The 18,568-nt window shown below is 44.9% G+C and overlaps 2 protein-coding genes across 3 annotated transcripts in view; one reads left to right on the top strand and one right to left on the bottom strand.

Moving 5' to 3' along the window:
• Positions 1-4,874: 4,874 nt before the first annotated feature.
• Positions 4,875-16,562, bottom strand: vrk1 (VRK serine/threonine kinase 1). Of its 2 annotated transcripts, XM_017477029.3 has the most exons (13): positions 16,461-16,558; positions 14,789-14,954; positions 14,641-14,696; positions 13,969-14,038; positions 13,331-13,418; positions 13,137-13,245; positions 12,299-12,391; positions 11,168-11,300; positions 10,900-11,020; positions 9,704-9,762; positions 7,580-7,752; positions 5,893-5,986; positions 4,875-5,185 (listed from the first exon to the last, which is right to left on the bottom strand). In XM_017477029.3, the coding sequence occupies exons 2-13, from the start codon at positions 14,946-14,948 to the stop codon at positions 5,055-5,057; spliced, it is 1,287 nt and encodes a 428-aa protein (XP_017332518.1). In that variant the 5' UTR covers positions 14,949-14,954; positions 16,461-16,558; the 3' UTR covers positions 4,875-5,054. The 2 variants fall into 2 exon arrangements, 1 of the variants encoding a protein (XP_017332518.1); XR_001813682.3 differs by lacking the exons at positions 4,875-5,185; positions 5,893-5,986 and adding an exon at positions 8,084-8,641 and having other exon boundaries at positions 7,615-7,752; positions 16,461-16,562.
• A 117-nt stretch (positions 16,563-16,679) lies between these two features.
• si:dkey-288a3.2 (protein phosphatase 1 regulatory subunit 37) overlaps positions 16,680-18,568 on the top strand; it is a 41,357-nt gene continuing 39,468 nt past the window's right edge. The window contains exon 1 of the mRNA XM_017477027.3: positions 16,680-17,648. Coding sequence (XP_017332516.1) covers positions 17,507-17,648 — 142 coding nt within the window. The 5' untranslated portion in view covers positions 16,680-17,506. The remainder of the gene's footprint in view (positions 17,649-18,568) is intronic.

The following is an 18,568-nucleotide window of genomic DNA, read 5'->3' as shown; positions in this document are numbered from 1 at the left end:
CCACCCATTTGCTCTCGACGTAAACCTCTGATCGGATCTGCGCGGCCCCGCCGGTCCCGTATCCGAACGATTCGATGTCAAGAACACCATTTATCAAGTGCATATGAATGGGGACAGTGCGGTCCCATGACCCCGTGAATGGTATAGCATTACCCGTGTAAAAGCTGCCTTTCTTTATGAGGTATCAGAGTGCAGTGCCTGAAGGGCTGTTGATTGATGGACATCAGCCGACCATGCTGATCACACCAGCGTTCTCGATGCTTTGAAACTAATCAAGGGTTACACACAGGGGACCTGAGCCTTACATCAGAGTAAAGGCGCTCGATCTGGAGCTCATTCGCTCGCACGTACCGGAGACTCTCGGTGTCCTGTAGAAAGAAAGAAAAGAAAAAAAAAAATCACTCGACTATCATCGTCGCGTTCCCTCATTCGAGATTATGAAGACACATGAGAAACTACTCCATGACTTTATCACTTTGGGCACCTGGATGGTCCACGAGGAGCCTTAACAAGCTCTAGTGTAGGAAGAAATGGCAACCGTGTTAAAAGTCGGTCACACTAGACCTCTCTCAAAACAAAAACGAACTTTTTCATAGGGCACATTGGATCCCCGAAAAACGGATCACGGAAGACCAAATTTAGAGTCGGAGTACACTCGCATATATAGCAAGTGGGCGAGGACAAGGTGTTCTTCCGATGGATTCCAAATGAGTGACGGTTTACTTCCAAGTCTCCTTTGTCTTCTGTCTCCATTCCATCAAGAGCAGCTCGATTAAATCCAGGCGAACTGAGATTTTTTTTTATCACCGCGCTGTCCGAGTATCTGACGTCTGTGAACGCGAGAGGTCACGGCAGGTCATCGGGCTTACTATCGATTCAAGTTTTACAGTTCGGGAATAAAAAATTTGCAGTAGGAAGGAAAAAAAAATTCATCAAGAATTTATAAGCGTTATGCACAGGTTTGGCGTTATCCGCTTCTTCTAAATACACCTGAGGACCATGATGATTAACCACGACGGTGCTTACCTGGTGTGTTTGTTTCCTTCTTAAAGAACCGAAGAGGCGATGTGGGGCAAAATCGACGCAAATGACCAAACAGCTAATGAAAAGTGCAAACCGAGTGAAATATGAAATATTTTGACTGAGGAATCGGCCTCGTTGACCAGCAGGAACGTCTCGGGAGTCTCGGGAGCGTCTCAGGAGCGTCTCAGGAGCGTCTCAGGAGCGTCTCAGGAGCGTCTCCTGCTTGCTTTCCATTTTTAACCAACCTTAGCCTGGCCTACTGTTTCCTCTTCATCTGCACTTAGCTTCAATTAGCTTTAAATGCTACATCGATCATTCACAGCTCAAATGTCCGTCTACTCATTATCTATCTACCTCCGTTTAATTCTGCTCAGGTAAACCTTACCATCAGTCACCGGTGACACACTAGAAGTTCCCTACGTAGCCCAGAGGACGATGGGTTCCCATTTTAACTCTGGGTTGGTGAGTTTGTCCTGTTTCTGTCTCCTTTACTTTGCTCATTAAGGGCAGGAAGACGGTTTTTCCTCTAAAGCTGCTTTGGAACTACGTCTAATGTAAAGGAAAGTGCTAGATAAGTACAGTAAGGAAAGTTCAACAAACAGTCAATAAAATCCATTTTGCATTGTGATTGAAGTAGATTGGTGTGTGCTGTTTGGTTTTGAGCTATCTCGCCCAACATCTTTTCTGCAAAATCACACACACAGACTTGCACCGTGACCTATAAACTGAAGACTATAGAGTTATGCGGCCGGCCATCCTGGATAACGGGTACATTCTGCCCCCAGGGTCGGTGTTTCAGAACTAAACTGTGTACCAGAAAATTATGTGAACGCGAATACAATAACAATGAACAGATTTTAAATGTGATAGGAAAATTTAGAATGGAATGATGCTAAATTGTCCAAGACGCGCCCCCCCCATCAATAATGTTACAGCGCTGACGACTCCCCCGATAACGTTACAGCGCTCACGCCCCCCCCGATAACGCTACAGCGCTCACGCCCCCCCCGATAACGTTACAGCGCTCACGCCCCCCCGATAACGTTACAGCGCTCACGCCCCCCCGATAACGTTACAGCGCTCACCCCCCCCGATAACGTTACAGCGCTCACCCCCCCCAATAACGTTACAGCGCTCACGCCCCCCCGATAACATTACAGCGCTCACCCCCCCATAACGTTACAGCGCACACCCCCCCATAACGTTACAGCGCTCACCCCCCCATAACGTTACAGCGCTCACGCCCCCCCCCAATAACGTTACAGCGCTCACGCCCCCCCAATAATGTTACAGCGCTGACGACTCCCCCAAGTGCTACTGTGATTGGATTGGTTTGGTTTTACGTGGAGACGTGGGTTATGTGATGATCACCGTAGAGTTATTTTAAAATGCCAGTTATTTCTGCGCATCCGGAAAGATCACATCCCTAAACTTATTTAGAGAAGTTACCGATTCGCAGGTTACGCTCACGTGACCTACCCGTGCTCGATGTCTCGGCTGAGTAACGCGAGAACCGCGTGTAAACCCGAGAACTACCGTACTCTGTCTCTTTCGTCCAACTTTCAGAACAGTTCTTCATGCGTACCGGAGAACTTTCAATAAGGTCATTCATCCTGAAGCTCTACAGTCAGAGAGGAGTTACATACGGTGCAAATTGGACCCGATAACACGACGACGTTATCGGATTGGAGACGAGCAAAGCAGACATCCACATTACTAAAAGTACGAAGGGGGTCCCGGGCACAGTTTAAACCGCCGCTGAGAGAGATTCATGGTTCAGCATGGTGCCCCTGCACCAAACCGCCACTGTTGTAGAGAAACACAGAGCAAAGCACTGGATATAAACGCAGGTCAATCAATGGCCACGCTCAGGCCAATCAAAGCTGCGTGTCTGCTCCGTGTGTGGCCGGCGGATGGAACAGGTGGTAAAGTTGTGTTTAAATGCTCTGCCCCCCACAAGTGCCCCGAGTGTGCCATCATTATGTGCTACTGCCCCCTACTGCGAGGCAATGGCTGTGCGCCCCCAAGGTCACTGGTAAAGAAGGGGGAAGAAAGCACGCAGGGGTGCACTTTACCTCGCACGGCTGGAGCGATCGATAGCGCCCCTGCAGCTCGACTCTGAAAACAAACATTAGGAGAAAACGTCTCTCTCTCTCTCTCCACCATTCACTGTTCAAATATCCCAACTCTTGGTGGCTAAGCAGATTGAATAAGGGGCAGGGCTGTGGTCTTCCTAGGATTAGAAACCACAAGGTCTGTACAGTGGTCTCTACATCTGGCGATTAGGTCTTTTGTAAATCGTCCTCGATTTGTGGTTCAGCAGCTGGAGTACTCCGTGCTCTCCCACCTCGAAGCAATTGTTTCGGCCAGGAGTGATTAAGAGAGTGTGAACCGGTCCAAGCACAGGAGTAGCCCAAGAGTACCATCGTTCTAATGAACCCTTAGGAGTACTGGGCAAATTTTGAATGCGTCCGACTTTCCCTGTATATAAAATCTAAAAAAAAAAAAATTAAGTGCGGTTCCTTTTTAAAAAAAAAAAAAAAAAAAAAAAAAAAAATATTTTAAGCACTACCCAGTCAATATGACCTGATAATTCACGCAAACATATATCAAAAACAAACAAACAAAACAAAACAAAATCAGATTTTGGTTTGGATCAGATTTATTCCCAAAATTTACACACACACACACACACCTCCAGAAGATTTGTTTGCAATCCAATCACAGTCGCAGCTCCGCCCCATTTCACACGGTTCCGCGAGCCGTTCCGTGGTTTTTCTGATCTGCTTAAATTTGTGAATTGATTCTGATTCGAATCACGCTAAACGATTCTTCTGGTTTGTGTTCCTTATTTTGGGGAGACATTTAAACGTTCTCTGTAAAACCTTAGAGCAAAAAGGGTCTTCCCTATGAGGAAGGGTCACAAGAACCCGTTTAAGAAGCTAAAAAGGAACACGTTACCACCACCCCAACCACCCCAGGCGTCTAAAGAATCAAAAGAATCAGTTTCATTCGGAATCGGATTGTTCCTTTGGACAAAGACGAGGAAACGTTCCAGGACGATTCCTAGCACAATTTCTCGATCCTAGTTCACGCCGAAGTCAACCGATCCAAATACATCCCCCCGTCTCTCGTTATCTGCATCCGATTCATTACTACTCAGGAAAAGAAGAGAAAAAAAAACCTCTCAATCCAGAGTGACAAACTCCGCACACGTCTTTTACCTTCATACACACCAGAGCGCTTTTTTTTTTAATCTGTTCTCATCTATCTCGGAGTTATTCTTTGCCCTCTCGATGTCGGAAAGACGGTGCTTAGCCTTAAATACACTCTCTGCCTGCGATCAAACCCGATAACGAAGTTACAAGACGCGATCCCAAGCAATGCACCCACGACTAACTTTTAATGATCGCTCTGTGAGGAACCGGGAGAGGAAGACTCGAGCTCCGGAGTGACAAACAGCGGGACCCAAGTGTTCGCCTTTTGTCTTGTGATCAAATGGCGGAAGAGAGGAGAGGTAAGGCGCACATGCACGCAGCCTCTTTCCCTGAAGAGCGTCTCAGCTCCGGGATCAAAGAGCAGAGAGACATACAGAGAGAGAGAGAGAGAGAGAGAGAGAGAGAGAGAGAGAGAGAGAGAGAGAGAGAGAGCGAACACGAGCCGCGCCTCGCCTTTCATTCTGTGACGAGAGAAGAGTGGGACGCGGCGTGGAAAGAGTCGGCACTCGGCGAGCTCCTTCAGGGATTTCCTTATCGAGGGCAAAGCAATCCCCTCCGGACCTCGTCGGCACGGGCCTGATTATTCAAGCCATTACAAAGGGGATGAAAATAACTCGCTACTCAAAGCAAGCGTACTTTTTTTTTGGTTATTTATTATTTTACTCAGAATGTACCAAACATCCTGTGGAGAGGAGGAAAAGCAAAAAAAAAAAAAAAAAAAAAAGTTGAGGAAAAGAAAACGTACAGCTAGGAAACAATTCAGACTAGTGATAAAAAGAGGAAAAGAAGTTGTAACGGTTTAAAAGGGGAGAGCTACGCGGTCTTCTTGGGCCTGCCGCGGCCTCGCTTTACTTCCACCACGGGGGACGTCTGAGTCGCCGTCTCTACCAGGCGCGTCTTCGGACTGGACGTCTTCGCGCCGGGCTTCTTCACGCCGTTCGCTTCTGCGTGACGATAAAATGAACATCGGATGAACACCTTTCCAGTTCATGCATTTTACATAAATCAGGATAATATCCACATAGGAAATATTATAAATAAATAAATAAACTGGTTTAAACTGGATCAGGATGTTCGTGTCTCGTACCTGGGATTGTGTGAACCACGTGCATTTACACCTTAACATGAAAAACAGCTCGAGACATTCAACCACCAAGCAGCAGAACCCCTTCCGAATATTAGATCATAACACGGTAATCCAAGCGCCTCTCTTATCTCCCCCCCCCCATCATCACCTATTAGCGATGAAAGTAGAGAGACGATAGCACGGCTAATTACTTAAGCAGCCGTTAATACGGTTGGTCTTGCGAACGTCTGAGCACCGCAGGAAGTCAGGAGGCAACGGATTTCAAACTAAATTCTCATTAAAAGAAAGGGTGTTTTTTTTTTTTTTTTTACTAAGACGTTTGTACGCGAGAGCTGCTGCTGCTGTAATCGTAAAGACTTCCTCATGTAGTCTCGGGGAGATGTTTTGTTTTTTTTTTTTGGTAAAGATGATACGTGGGAATATTTTCACCACAGTTAGAAGCACTTTACAAATACAAGCGCTTCCGTAACTTGGACCCTGTGCCGAGTCGGCGCGTCGGGGATGTGATATTAAGTGGTCGGTAGGAGGACCCGGGTGAGCCGGCCGCAGGAAGTGAGAACTTACCCTTCTTCTGAGCCGGGCGCCTTTTCTTTGCAGGGGAGCCGTCAGTTTCGTCATTAGATGCCTCTTTTTCCGCCGCTTTCTTTCGCTTAGGAGCCTTCAAACCCAACGAAGAGAGAGGGGGGGGGGTTAGAAAAGAAAGAAATGGTCAAATCACTTGCCTACAGCATCCTTAGGGGGAGCTTGAATCTAATATTAAAAAGGGACCTTTCCTCTGTGATACGCGAGGAAACTATTACGCTCGCCTTAAGCGTGACGTCTGAGCAAATGTAATTACGACTCCGCTCGCAAGCTCTCCTGCAAGGCTAAAAAAAATAAAAAATTTTGTCAAAAATCCGGCGAGGGAAGGAGGGGGGGGGGGGGGGGGGGGTAACGATAATCATTGAAATATCAAATACAATAGGTCTATTTTAATACCGCTTAGAGTGATTCGGATTTTCAAGGTTATATCCGTGACTCGAGATTACAGGTCAGAGACGCGATCGCGTTCCACGCTTTAAACCGCCAAACAATCGTTTATATTTCGAGTTCGTTTATTACAAAGCGTTCCTCCGTTTCGGATCCCGTTCCGCGTTGATTCGAGCATGGGATGGAGAGACGAGCGGACCGGAGGGGAAAAGAAAAGGAGAAAAAAAATAATAAAAAACCTCACGGACTGAACCCGGGGTTAGGTGGAAGATGCACTTAACGACAGCAATCAAATTCCCCCTGTCCTCCACTCAGACTGCGTAATGAATGCTCGCCCGTCTCACGGACTCGAACCGTCGTCCTCCCAGCCCCCCCCCCACCACCCTTTTTCTTTCTTTCCTTTCCTTTCCATCCCCTCCTCACATTTCCTTTCCATTTCGCCAATTGCTGCCTCATGATTACCATCCAGACCCCGCTGAGCTGAACAGATTGGCTCGATAATTACATACAATAACTGCAGTGGGCAGGTAACCCTCAGCTGGCACAGGCCAGCTCCCTGGTGGCACCTTCCATATGCAAACGGCATTGTGGGAAGGCGAGGAGAGTCCGTCGCCTCCCGTGTCGCGAGTGCGCGCGCTGATTGCTGGCCCGCGCTCACTCCGAGGTTACCGCGTCAGCAAATTTGTGATACATTAGCAGGGAATAAACACGGGCGTTCGGGACCTGACGGAGGGAGGGAACGAGCGAGTGAAGGAAAAGGGGAGGAACTGAAGTCTTTGTTCACAAGGGGTTTTTTTTTTTTTTTTAAGCACTGGACGCTGTCTCAATAGTTCTCGATATCCGAGTATCCAATCACACGCTGTTTTACTCGTACCGATACGAACGTCCGATACCTTGTCTTTCATTTCACTGGTCAGAAAATACGACAGGACACGTGTTTGATTCATTCCTGAAGCTGAGACGATTCAGAGTCGAATCGCCGTCTCGCACGCACGTTCCCGGATCCGCTGTGTTCTTCTCGCCTGCCTGGAGAACCCACAAGGGTCCCGCTCAAATGGACGGCGCTGCGGTCGTCGAAGTGTTTACGGTCGAGTCTTATAGTCGACTTTCATCGTACACACGTGAGCTTTTTTGTGAAAAAATAAAAACACACGTTTTTTTTTTCTCCCCTCTCAAAGATTTTTTTTTTTTTTTGCTTTCCGACGTTCCGGAAAACCTTTACAGAGCTGCCGTGACGTTTACGCTAGAGACACACCTGTGAATGATGCTGACGGGGTCTCACCTTGACCGAGGACGGCCCTGCGGCGGACACGGACGCCGAGAAGTCCAGCTTGTCGTCGTCGGTGGCGCCGATGCTCTTTAATCCCTGCTGCAGAATGCCGCGCAGCTTCGGGTAGTCGGGTTTGTCCGTGTACCCCAGGGTCTTCACCTCCTCCATGAACTTCAGAAGTTCCTCTGAAAGACCGGGACGCACGGGTTAGGATGCGTTAGAAATTTACTAACGGGTCCCCGAGACGTCACGGCAGTTTAACACTGACTTTGCTTTCTGCTTTAATAATCCATCATAAATCGAATGTTTAAGGTTACCACGGAGACCACAAAATCTGCAACAAAATATATTTGAAAAATATTTTACAACATGTAAAACTGTCTTGTTTCTATAGTAACGGATTGACCGGGATTTGTATGGCAGATTAATAAATGTGAGGAGACGAACTTTTGGAAGGAGTCTCCAGCGTCAGAGTTTCCTAACAATCAGAGGTAAAAGCCTGTTATTTATTTTTACCTCCGCTCCATCGATGATTATTTCCCTACGACAGCACGCCACCGAAGGCATTATTCCGCACACTGTGCGTCGTTCTGCATCACTGCGCCGGATGAGACGGACGGCGTGACTGGCAGAAAGCAGAACTTTTGCCCGCCTCTGCGTGAAGAGCCGTTTCCATTTCGCAAAGCGATAAAAGGGGAAGGTGTGTGTTTAACACTGCGCTGGGAATTTCGAGCGCGCTTCCTGCACCCGAGTCTCCGCGCGGCGGGCGGCGGCACTCTGACCTTCAGGCTAAGTTTAGTGGGAAAAGAGGGCGACAAAACACCGCGCGCTGTTTCTCATTCGCTGCTGCTCGCAGACTGTTGTTTGTCGTCGGCTGCTCAAATTGTCACACCAAACAGAATTAGCCATGATGGCCTCGCTAAGCGCGCCGCCTCCCGTCACCTCGGCGTTGGGACGAGACGTGCGCGAGCAAGACAACAGCCCGAGGAGGGATCGCTCCTTCTGCTGTGCGCCTGTCACCGAGCTTCAGAAGTGCCATCGCTTCATACGGCGAGCAAACGGCTCCTCTGACGCCTTTGATTTAAAAAAAAAAAAAAAAAAAAAAAAGGGAAAGAGGAAAAGAAAAAAAAAAAAAAAAAAAAAAAGAGACAAAAACAGCGAGTGAGTCCTGAAGTTGTGCGAAAGTAACAGCAAGTTAAAGAGTGTGACTATGTGGAGTGAAACGAGCTGAGATACAATCCAAAAAAAAGCGACGGCGCTCGCTCCGTCAAAATAATTGGACTTGGGACACGCCTTTAATATTTGCATGTATAATTTGAATGTGTGAATATTAACGCGCCTATAGTTTTATACTGCCAAAGATCGAAGGTGAAAACTGGTGCTGTCTTCTTTTAGAAGATGCGCTAGAAGTTTTTATTATTATTATTATTATTATTATTATTAACTGATTAGTCTTGATCTGGAATCTCGCTGTGATATTCCAAGATCCACACGGAATTCTCTCGTCCTCGAACAGGATTTTATTTATTTTTATTTATTTTTTTAAGTACACGTTTGGGATGGCTTCCTATTAACTACTACTATATGCTCAGTTCATGGGATGGTAAGGCTGAAGATATGGAATACTGTCAGAATTGCTGATATAGAAAAATAAACACCTTCTGACCAATCAGAATTGAGAATTCGGCAGCGCTGTGGTGCTGGGTGGAATACGCTGACTAGTGCAACACGCGTTCCTCTGCCTTCCTCATCCACAGTGAAGTGGTCACGCGCTCTCTAAAGTTGGAGGGAATTAGCGCGGGTCGAGCCATTAGCTCTCGTTAGCACTAAATCAACGCTTGTGCACTCACGGACGCTCCGCGCCGCTGTTCACACGGCAGGTTCGGGAGGTGCTTCAGACCAATTAATGCTTGGCCGACACACAAAAGCGCATCCTCGTCGGCGCACGGCGCAGGTGCTTCTAAGGGCTCCGGAGTTCGGTCCAGATTTCTGACTTTAATTAATCCGAGTATTTTATTCAGTTTCCAGGCAGTAGCGACGTTTTATTCCCATCCACCAACCAGAGAAAATTTGCTTCATTCTTTTCCCGAAACATTAGGCAAGTCCTTGATGTGCGTTAGTGAGCGTTTCTCTCACCTGGTTCCTGTCCTGCAGTGAAACAGCTCTTCATAAAATCTCTGATGTTGTTGCGACACCTGAGAGAGAAAACAAGAACGCCGTATAACGTGAGCATTTACTGCTATTGAAGTGCCGTTATTCTGTAACTTTATTATTAAATATGCAAACGTTTAATAATAAATCGTTTTTTTTGGTTAATACTCAAGAAATGACTAAAAATGGTCTGGGAACACCTGTACTCTCGTTTAATGAGTATGCAAATTAGACACGGCCCTGTGCTGTCCTGCTATGCCAAGTGTGTCACACACACAAAAATATAAAATTTTATATATATTATATATATAAATAAATATGAAGCAGGGACCAATAAAGTATCTGTCGACCAACATCGGGCAACTGTTCAATGACAGTCCGCGTTAGCTGGCTAGCCGCAGGGACAACTAGCTGGCTAGACGCAGGGACAACTAGCTGGCTAGACGCAGGGACAACTAGCTGGCTAGACGCAGGGACAACTAGCTGGCTAGACGCAGGGACAACTAGCTGGCTAGACGCAGGGACAACTAGCTGGCTAGACGCAGGGACAACTAGCTGGCTAGACGCTGGGACAACTAGCTGGCTAGACGCTGGGACAACTAGCTGGCTAGACGCTGGGACAACTAGCTGGCTAGACGCTGGGACAACTAGCTGGCTAGACGCTGGGACAACTAGCTGGCTAGACGCTGGGACAACTAGCTGGCTAGACGCTGGGACAAATAGCTGGCTAGACGCTGGGACAAATAGCTGGCTAGACGCTGGGACAAATAGCTGGCTAGACGCTGGGACAAATAGCTGGCTAGACGCTGGGACAAATAGCTGGCTAGACGCTGGGACAAATAGCTGGCTAGACGCTGGGACAAATAGCTTGTATTTGTCACGACTTTATTTCAGCATATCTGAATTAGCATAGTCATATTCTCAGTGATTTATTTACTTATTTAACGGTACACAACATATAATAATCACCATGACAACAATGATCTGACCATGACGAAAAGTTACCGAGCTAGATTAGCTAAAGGATTTTAATGCCCATCTCTTTTTTTTTTGTCCCTAAACCCCAGCCTAGGTGTGCTATTAAAGTCAATAAATACATCAACAAGATTACATCCTGGACCTGTGAGTCACTCTGGCCTGGTCTGGGAACCGTTAGGACCCAGTGAGAACTTTAAACCCACCGTATTTTCGATTCTCTGACGTAAACCGGGTCCTGGAGTTTATCCTCCCAGGGCAGACGGCTGCACAGCCACTGGATCATGCAGTAACCCAGGATTTCAAGATCGCCTCTTCTGGAGGGAGCTGTGGAAAAAAGCATGACTTGAGCAAAACTAGTCGATTCGGGTTCCTGGCAACCAAAAACAGCACGCTCTTGCCCTGTCGGAGAGCTAATACACGTATCATTTATCCTGTCTTCATTAATGAAAGACTCGGTAAGGATATACACACAAACTCCGTGATGTGCGTCGATGCTGGTGAACTCGATGGTCCCGTCGTGGCATCTCTTCGGGTCCTCTTTGTATTCCTTCGGCACACCTTCCGGCGAGTATCTGTAGGCCAGTCCGTAATCCACCAAGTAAACCTGACACGAAATGAACAAACGCACGCGTACAACTTCAGAAGGATAAATTAGCGATGTTAAAAAGAAAAAAAAAGAAAAAGAAAGAAAGAAAGAAATTTAAAAATAAATAAAAAAAAATCAGCAGCGCTGAGCCACTAATCCCAGGAGGCCACTTTTAAAATCCTAGTTTTAAAAATCGAGGTTTAATAATACACTGCTGATACATTATTAATCTCTAAATTAAATGTTTGGCCGGGCCTCAGCCGACCCCCTCCTTTTATTTGCTTCAGACTCGTCTCAGCAGTCATTTAATATCGACTGTTTGCACGCTAAAGCGTGAAAAGCTTAAATAATGTCTCATTAAGGGAAGGCAAAAAAAAAAAAAAAAAAAAAAGACAGTGTGGCAGAGATTTGGTGTAAGAATAACGCTTCACAGATGTAACCGTATTTTCGTGTCTACGGCAAAAGTCGGGGTATAAACACCCACACACACACACACACACACACACTCACTCTCTCCCCAAACCTTTGTCTCTTTGTTGCATTAACAACTTCAATCGAAAATGGACTTAATTAGGATTACATGTCCCATAAGTGGGATTATACTTAATAAATCAACACAAAATAACCCAGCGTGCAAAAGCAGTGAAGCATGATGGTGGTAGCATCACGCAACTTACATGGAGCATACATGGATTTAATTAGGATTACCTGTCATGAACCTAGAAAATATGGGGGACATCATACACCTTACGATCACGTTAAAGCTGTTTGAAAAGTCGTCGTACTCGAATTTTTGGCAAAAATAAATAAATAAAACAAAGCAAACTGCACCAGATCTCTGCTCGCCTCTGACAGGTTTGTGCTACACGATTCCCGTTTACGCTGGAGAGAAACGAGGACAGAACGCCACATGCCAGAAGAAATCCCTAGTTCCAGCGGCGAATGCTAATCTGTCTCCTAAACGCTTCCGCTTACCGTACGGACGTGTGACGACGCGGGCGGAAAGCGGAACCGACCTGATTGGGGTTCTTGTGGGAGAGTAGGAGGTTGGAGGCTTTGATATCGGCGTGGACGTATTCGTGGTCGTGGATGTACTCGAGGATGTCGAGCTGGAGAGAAGACAGATGGAAGTCGTTAGGTAAAAATAGGTTACTGCTACGGGAGTGATGAATGGTTTTTTAAAAAAAAAAAAAAATCACAAATAACAATGCTGCTTGAAAGTTTGTGAACCCTGTAGAATTTTCTATATTCTCTGCATAAATGTGACCTAAAACGAGATCAGAGAGAACCCGGTTAAACATACGAGAAAAACAATCATCAATTACATCAAGGTACTTTTTCCAAATGGTTTGTGAACATTTTATATGAATTAACCCGCATCACAAGATACATTTTAGTTGCCTCTCCTAAAATTGTTGAAGAGAGAGAGCTTGTTAAACCCGAACCAATTTGAGAACCAAACCTTTGTTAAAAAAGGTGAAACTTTTCTTTGCACTCTGATATTACATGAGGATATATGCCTCTACATTTCAGGGGGGAAAAAATATATATATATATATATAAATTGGCCATGCTCTCTAGGAGGGAAGGGTGGCGTACCGCGTCTCGCCTGTCAATCACAGCGGCACTAGCCAATCACGCTTGTCTGTGAGCTCACGTATGCGGAAGAGTCCGGATAGCACTTTCCTCAGAGCGTGATACGGAGCAGTCTGACGTGTGACTTTGCGTGTTTCTGAGGAAGCACGTGTTAGCCTTCATTCTCCCTGGTCGGTAGGTGTTAGGGGTTACGATAGAGGTGAGCTGGCTGATTAATTGCTGGGGTTTTTTGGTCCAAGCATTCTTACAACAACTTACGAGTCTAAGGCCAAGCTGAAGAACCAATTTCCGGGGAAATCTCTTGCCGCCTTCTTCGAACTTCTTCTGCAGATCCGTTCCGAATCGGTCCATGACCATGAACCTGTACCTGAAACGTCACATCAAAGCCTGTCGTTAATTCCTCGGTGCGTTGTGATGAGAGAAAAGCGGCAGTGACGCAGCACTCAACTCACCTCTTGCCTCCTTTCTCGTGAAGTCCTGAGCCCCAATATTTTGGCACCCCTAAGTATTTCAGTTTCCGGGACTTTATCCAAGCGCCGACTGAAACAAAGTCAGAAACGGCTTTACACAAATACACACACACACACACATATTTATATATTTATTTATTTTTTTAAATCAAGAAATCGCAATACGGCTTCTCATGAGATCAGCATTCTGGGAGTTAAAGTCATACTGCATGCAAAATCATGTGATGAGGCACAAACACAAACTTGCTGCTACTCAAAATAATATAAGGGTAGAATCCCGCAGGGACGGCAGAGTGGCAGCCGCGAGCTAATCTACTAGCGGGACAAATATTTACCAACGTCACAATATCCTAATGAATAAACCATGAGCATTGCTTAGTAATATAACAGTTAATTGTCAAGGGAAGGTGACATTTGGGTTGTTATTAAATAAAAGGTATTGCCGTGACATCGGGGCGACCAGAAGTAGCACCGAAGGCGGAACCCAGTCTGTGTTTGTGCTTCTCGACGAGGATGAAACTCTGAGCTTGGAACTTTCTTTAATTAAGGGACTAGCTCTTTTTCCTCGATCAGAGTAAATCACAGCCTGAGAGGGTGTGTTGGGAGTCAGGAGAGCGTACTCAGATCAGGTTTGGCGGCTCGCATGTAAAACTTCAGCTCGGAGAAGAGAGGGCCATTATCGCTCGGCTCCTACAGGGAAGGGGGTAAAAAAATATATATATATAAAGAAATAAATAAAAAGACAAACAACCAACAGATTTAACAGCAAGTCAGACTTACGGTAGAAAGGAGCAGTTGAGAAGAAAACTTTCTCTCGATGTGCGAATGCGCTGTTACTATAGAAACCATAACGTGTTTGAGTGATTATGAACCAGCGGTTCGAAATTACAGCCGGAACTACTATCGGGGAAAATCAATCAGCACCTTCTGACCAATCAGAACTGAGAATTCAACAGCACTGTGGTGTAATAAATAAATAAATAAATAAATAAATAACATTGTTTTAACATCAGTGCTAAATTTCTGCCGTGTAAGCGGAATAAAACCCTACAGGACGTGCTGTTATATATAACTCAGTGAGAACGTTAACTCCATGTCATCACACCACATGGTCGTTGATTAGTTTCCTATAACAGAATGTCCTGTAGGCACTTCAAGCAGGTCTAACGAAGGCCAACAAGCTGCTTGTACTTCCAGGGTACAGATGTTCTTGGAAGGAAAATAAGCTATAACATGCTATCTGACATGCACAGAATAAGCGCTCTGGCTGGAATGGGAGTGTTAATGCTTACCACTTTGACGACGTAAGGTGCGTCGGCTCTGACGGCCTTCGACGTGTCGTCGCTCGCTGGACGCGGAGAAGATGAAAGGTTTTGTTATCGTGTGGATAATAACTTGATCACGTCTCACGAGAGCACTGAAGGATGAAGAGGCTCTTACCCAGATACAACAGGCCAAAGCCTCCCTGACCGACAGGAGTGCCGAGCTTCCAGCTTTTCTTCGCCGTGTCCGTCAGAACCTCTCCGGGCGGGAACTCCTCGGCCAGCTTTCTCTTCGCCGGCCCTTTAGCTTTACCGGCCGCCTTGGTTTTGGGTGGCATCTGAACCTGCTCGTTTACATCGAATATTAAACACACGTACAGATTATCAGCTCTGAATGGCATCTGCGCACGGGACGGTTATTATTGATTCATTCACTCTAACAGCAGCTCTGAGAGTAGTCCAGCTGCAAATCACAGGCTACTATTAACACGCTCATTCTAACAACGTATCGTTTCTATAGTAACTGCTCGTTCACGGGGACTCGTACAGCTTCGACGCTTTGCATGATCCAAGACTGATGAACAGACATTTTTTAAAAGCGTTCTTATTTAACAAAGACACACACGTAAACGTTATATATTACAGAGTGCTCCATAAGGAGACGTTTATCTAAGTGTAGGGAAGGAGCCGCCAGTGTCAGCGCTGTGTAACGGTTAGTCGTTTTTCCACCGGAGGAAAGTCTTCAGGACAGAAGAGTTTACGTTTCTCCGTAACATGAAAAGATTTGTTTGGTTTTCGTTTTCTTTTTTTGTCTAATTAACTTTCTAGAGAGAGAGAGAGAAATAGATGGATGGCAAGAGAATGACTGTTTCTAGCTGCTAGTAGGATGGCTCTTGAATTAATAAATGAAAAACTGTCATTGTTGGCAAATTGCAGTGGTGTAAGCAGAACAAAAATACTTCTGGTATCAACTGTGTGGATTAATTTCATCGAACAGCACGCACTCGCCATGTTTTATTCCTTAATTACTTTCTATTCTGATAAAAAACTCAGAACCGTTCTATTCTACATGTAACAGGCGGTGCTATGCAAATTATCATGATAATTTCCTCGAATATGCAAATTAGCACGACATCTGAACAATCCACGCCCATGTACCAAGCTCCGCCCCCAAAGTAGGCCCATTCAAACACAAACAAATCTTCTGGCTTGGTAGTCAGTTTAACAAATGGGTTTTTTTCAGCCAAATAATACTTTTGTCTTTGACGTCACGGCTGAAACCATTATTTTTTAATCATGTTATACATACTTCGCAGGTTATTCGTACAAATAAGCAACTTTAAATATCGACTATTGCACCTTTAAACACGCTACATTCTCGTGACAGGAGTCGGCAACACTGAGTGGGTAGAATATAGCGCAGCAAAGCGAAATCTCGTGAAATCTCGCGATCTAACGATTGCCAACCTCTTAGCATAGAGAGCAGATTTAATTAATACGTATATAAACGTCGTTTCACGTTCCTTCTACCATTAGCATTCAAGCTATGGCAGTCAGATCAAGCTCGCGATTCCTTCCTTGCTCGTAGAAAGCATGATAAGTATTAAACATGATATATATATATTTATTTGAAGTAAAGTCCACGCATGCGATACTTGTTTTTCTCAAGTCGGTTTACGTTAGCTTACTAAGCTAACAATGTTATGCTAGCAACGTAATGAACATCCTCGCCTTTAAAATAAGACATGCCTAACCTCATACTTTAAACAAAGTTACATAACAAAACCCGTGTGTAAATACAAATATGATGTCAGATATTTATCCATAAGCAAGTACAAAACATCACAAACCTGTACACAACACTAGTTACCGAACGCAAATAAATACAAGCGCTTAGCAGCTCCAAACTTCCCGCACAACTCTCAACCCGGAAGTAAGACGACGCACCTAATTGGGCAACCCTGGAAGACGTAACTTCCAGTTTGGCGCAATGTGAGCTGGGATGTGTAGTTTTTATGATCTCTCCCGCTCTTTCTTGATATAAAGTGTTCAAAATGAGCGTCTTATGAGTCATTTGTGTTTAATTTGTTATTAATAATTGTAAATAATTTTCCAAACACTACAGATATGCGATGGACCTAAATATGATTCCTAGTTGTCTCTTTAAAAAAAAAAAATGTTTATACGGATATGTTTTGTTGACTGGCTTTTTAATATTTGACCCATTTGTCTGTCAGAAAACAGTGAAACTCTTATACTTAGTGGTAAGTGGTAAGTGGTAAGCTCTTTTTAAGCGGACTCTAGCTGTAAAATAAACCGTGTCGTTCATGTAGCCGACAGTCCTCGTTAACTCACTCAGTGTTTTTGGGATTTCCTCTGTTTGATTGTTTTTTATTTATTTATTTTAAATTTTGTAAAGTAATTTTTACAAAACATGGTTTGTTTCAGGACCGCATGCTTTACCTCGGCAAATAGTGAAGTGAAAAAAAATGCATTAGCTTGATTTATGATGTGGAAATAAATGAGTCATGGTTCAGTATCCGCAGTTTGGTTCTCTTGGTTCCAGGTCGTATCTTGCGTCACATTTTTTTTTTAAAAAGCGTGCATATTCGACGGTGAACTACGCGGAGCTTCACGAAGCGCTCGGCTCATTCATTATTGACGGCGTGGCGTCCTGTAGCAGCTTTGTAAATGCTTCGAGCTCAGGTTTCTGGTTTCCATGTGCTACCTGACTGCCCCGGATCCACCACGGAACCGACTCTACAAAAGGGACTGCAAGGTGGAACTGGACGTGTAGCTGCTCTCGTGGACTCGAACTGTCAGTAATGACTTCCCATGCTGCAGGACGGATTCAAATCGATCGAGTGAAGCTGCTAACATCCTATCAGCAGGAGTGATGATGATGAGCGGCCATGCTGAGGAAGAGGAAGTGACACGTCTGCTCGGAGAAAAGAGCCGAGGGGAGAAGCGTGTCTCGTTTCCTCCGGATGAGGAGATGGTCTCGGGATTTGCAGAGAGCAAGGACACACGGCAGGATGGTAATAAATCCATCATCATCATCATCATCATCATATATTATACCACAGTTTGTTGTATTCTTTGTTGTAATCTATCTATCTATCTTTCCGCCCATCTGTCTGTCTATCTATCTATCTATCTATCTATCCGTCCGTCTGTCTGTCTGTCTATCTATCTATCTAATCAGCTCCAGAAGTATTGGCACCCTATCTATCTATCTATCTATCCGTCCGTCTGTCTGTCTGTCTATCTGTCTATCTATCTATCTATCTATCCATCTATCTATCTATCTATCTATCTAATCAGCTCCACAAGTATTGGCACTCTATCTATCTATCTATCTATCCATCTATCCGTCCATCTGTCTGTCTGTCTATCTATCTATCTATCTATCTATCTATCTATCTATCCATCTATCTATCTATCTAATCAGCTCCACAAGTATTGGCACTCTTTCTATCTGTCTATCTATCTATCTAATTATCTATCTATCAGAAGCACATACACACTCTCTCCCTCTATACTTCTTTCTATCAATCTAACTGTATCACTCTCTCACTCCTTCTGTCTTTCGACTAATAACACTCTCTCCATCTGTCTACTTGTATCACTCTATTTATCATCTTTCTACCAGCACCTGTCTGTCTGTCTGTCTGTCTGTTTGTATGTCACCGTTTCTTTTCTTTCTTTCTTTCTGTCAACTTGAAACTATCTTCAGGCTTCCGAAACTTTCAGACTGGATTTGTCAAGCCAACATCAAAGTTTGTTGTGCCGAACTTCACCTATCTAGTTCCCTCCTGTTACATCTCAGTTTTCACAAACACGATAAAAAGAATTTCAGCGGCTCATCCGGCAGTGACCTAGATGTTCTGAAAGAGATGGATTAATAATATGAATGTTAATTAAAGTCCAGGATTTGTGTGATGTAAAACCGTCACAC

The sequence above is a fragment of the Ictalurus punctatus genome, chromosome 9 (genome assembly GCF_001660625.3).
Source record: "Ictalurus punctatus breed USDA103 chromosome 9, Coco_2.0, whole genome shotgun sequence".
In the NCBI taxonomy this organism is placed as follows: domain Eukaryota; kingdom Metazoa; phylum Chordata; class Actinopteri; order Siluriformes; family Ictaluridae; genus Ictalurus; species Ictalurus punctatus.
The sequence above is the reverse complement of the archived record's forward strand: the minus strand, read 5'-3'. Positions and strand labels throughout refer to the sequence as shown.